Source organism: Poecilia reticulata, linkage group LG13, assembly GCF_000633615.1.
Source record: "Poecilia reticulata strain Guanapo linkage group LG13, Guppy_female_1.0+MT, whole genome shotgun sequence".
NCBI classification, from domain to species: Eukaryota; Metazoa; Chordata; class Actinopteri; order Cyprinodontiformes; family Poeciliidae; genus Poecilia; species Poecilia reticulata.
Window position 1 is genome coordinate 32806397 of NC_024343.1, and position 2927 is coordinate 32809323.

Sequence of the window (2927 nt, forward strand, 5' to 3'; positions counted from 1 at the left end):
TTGCTTTGAGATCCTTTTGAAGCTTCTCAATTTTATTTTGTAATGCTTTAACAGTTAATTTTGATCGTCTTTTYTCTTCTTTACCGCTTACAACCGAGCTTGATTTAGATCCAGCTGACTCCATTTCCCGTTGTTTGTCCTCAACAATTCCTCTTCAGACAAAGCGAGTCAGTGTGCGTGTTTGTGTTTCCATACCTCAGTTCCAGCGGACTTGATTGAGCTGCAGTGAAGGAATCTCATTCAATTAACTGATGACGCTGCGATGCGCTCGATGCGCCATAGCCGCTGCCAAACTGTTCCAAGCAGAAGCGAATCCAGACTTGCCTTTCCAATGAACCGCTCATTCGATTGTCATTTTCTGTTGACGATAGTTGTGCGGCAAAGCTAAATATGTATGAGGGCCGCACTGGGATAACTCGGGGAATTCTAAACTGTCCGACGCGTGCTTCAAATAAGTCCAGGCCGCTTCTTTGTTGTCACAATCATCTATTTATTCCACTTTGTCTTATTTCAAATCTTACACTGACTGACCAGGCCAAACCATCCAATAGTGGCAACAATAAAACGGCATTAAACACGGTCAACAGAAATTATGACCACCCGGTGCACCCACTTCCTCAAACATGATAAACCAGCACGCCAGTATGGCTCCCAATTCATACCTTCAGTGACAGCCACGCCCACCTCGACACACCCACCACCCCAGTGTCAAAGGCGTGCGCTCCCGTCACCTCAATAATCATTCATTTCATTCATATGGCTCTTACATACGCCTCACGGATTTTGCACCATCCAGTTGTCTGTTTTGCAATTTGCCACCACCTCCAGTAGACGAACCTAGAACCTAGTTTCTCAAGAAATTTTTTTTTTTTTAATTAATTTCTTTAATAATCCTAAAATGAGACTCGGGTTACATAAGGTTCATTAGTCTGTAATTAAGGGTGACCTGAAGTTGACCCTAAACTTCCTGTGAGGTGTTTTCAAAATAAAAGTAAAGTGTGATCTTCATCTCGTCTCTCCTGAAGCCTTCTTCCTCGTCGTCACTCTGGCAATAATCTCCGCCCTGCTGCTCACCACGCTCGTCATCATGACTGTGAGACGCCGCCAGCAGTCCCGCCGCTACTCCTCCATCAGGTGAGCTTAGTGGCGCCCCCCGCTGGCCTGTGTCCGCATCACTGAGGATCATTTCTTTAGGGTGTCTGACTGAAACTCTTCCCGTCTCCCAGCGACAAGCTGGGGCTAATCACAGGCGAGATGTCGTCTCAGGACTCGCTGAGCATCCCGGAGAGCCCCAAACCAGAACCAAAGGCCTGAGGGGTCCGCCGGGGCTCCGACTCAGAACTGATCCGCTCTCTCTTCTTACAGGGATTCATCAGGGTGACGAGAATGTGATCCAAGGTTGGATCAGTTATCTTACAATCTGTTAATTAGCATCAGTTATTGACGACCAAAGGGGCGGAGCTTCAGTTCTAAGGCGGAGCTCACAGCGTCGATAAAATGTTTTCTTCTCCTTGCAGCACAAGAGCTCTGGCTGATTTGTCATCGATCACCTCTATTGATCACCACTTACTGATCACCTCATTAAAGGAGCCATTTGATTCGCAGAGACCCTCCAGGTTCAAAGTTCAACCCAAATTACAGCTGGTCCTGTCCTCAGGGACCGGGCTCCAGTCCAGGTCTCCTGAGTAAAACCGATTCAATCCTGATTTTAAATTTCCAGACACGGATCAGCTCCTGGTTTCTTGTCAGAAACAAAGTAATTGATTATTACTGATCATCAATTGGGAATGATTCAGACACGTGATTATTGGCTTTTCTTTCAAAGAGAAACATTTAAACTTCCTGTCTGCAGTCGAACCAGAAACCTCTCTGATGATCTGTGGTTCTGGGTCGTTCTGCCCGTATTGATCATTTCTCTGATCAATACAGGCAGAAGTTCTGGTTCTGAACTTCGTCTCCTGTGAAGCTCTGAGTGTTTCTCCAGATGTCGACACCAATCAGATTCTAGCATCACTTCAGGTCCCGACACAAAGTCCAGAAACAGCCAGAACTTCACAGGAGGCGATCAGAACCACCAGAACCTGCAGAGTTTCTGATTACTGATGGATCAATACATCAGATCAGCACCTCGTCACGTGCTGTTTGGACTGTACTGGTTCTGTTTCCTGGCTCCGCCCAGAGCAGAGCCTCTGATTGGCCGTCAGCAGGATACTGTTCCTTTAAGGTTGATGTGATTATTGATCAGTGAGCTGATCAGCTGACAGATCGGAGCTCAGGCGGTTTTAATTAAATGTTAAAATTTAACTTTTATGTTTTTCTTTTATGTTATTAAATCAATTATTCAAGGAATCGTTTTGATCATTTTCACTTAATCAATTATTGTTAATTTATCAGTGGGGTTACAATAATTAAGTATTGGTGAATGTTTTCAGTTATAAACATTAATGAGTTTTTAATAGCAGTTGTGTATGTGGGTTATTGATTATGGTAATCAGATGTGCATTGATGGATCAGGAAGTGACAGAATCAGCCTGCAGGAGGAAATTCATGCCTCTAAATTATTACTGTTACTGCTAAACTCCATTTCCCATGATGCACCTGCAGTCTAGTTCCCTCTGCAGGCTGAGATCTGAATGGCTTCTGTAAGTTTTATTGATCAGGGAATCTGTCAAGTCTACTATTGGAATTATTTTAAGTTTTATTTCTTTTTAAAGTTTCACTGTGATCAATAATCTGATCACTAATCTATTGATCTCAGCAGGGTCGTTCTGAGTTTGAGCTACTTTTAAATACCTCTTTTTAAGCAATTAGCTACCGATCAGGTTACTGATCGGCTAATTTGTAATCATTCTGTTGTGATCAATATTCTGAAAAGCGGATCACTCTCCACAGAAACAATAAATAAAATTTACCCAATTCCGTCTGAA

At 43.5% G+C, this 2927-nt stretch overlaps 1 protein-coding gene across 1 annotated transcript in view; it reads left to right on the top strand.

Moving 5' to 3' along the window:
* Positions 1-2927, top strand: part of spint2 (serine peptidase inhibitor, Kunitz type, 2) — a 22194-nt gene extending 19267 nt beyond the window's left edge. Inside the window, exons 9-10 of the mRNA XM_008426736.2 lie at positions 1026-1134; positions 1227-2927. Of these exons, the coding sequence (XP_008424958.1) occupies positions 1026-1134; positions 1227-1314 (197 nt within the window). The 3' untranslated portion in view covers positions 1315-2927. The remainder of the gene's footprint in view (positions 1-1025; positions 1135-1226) is intronic.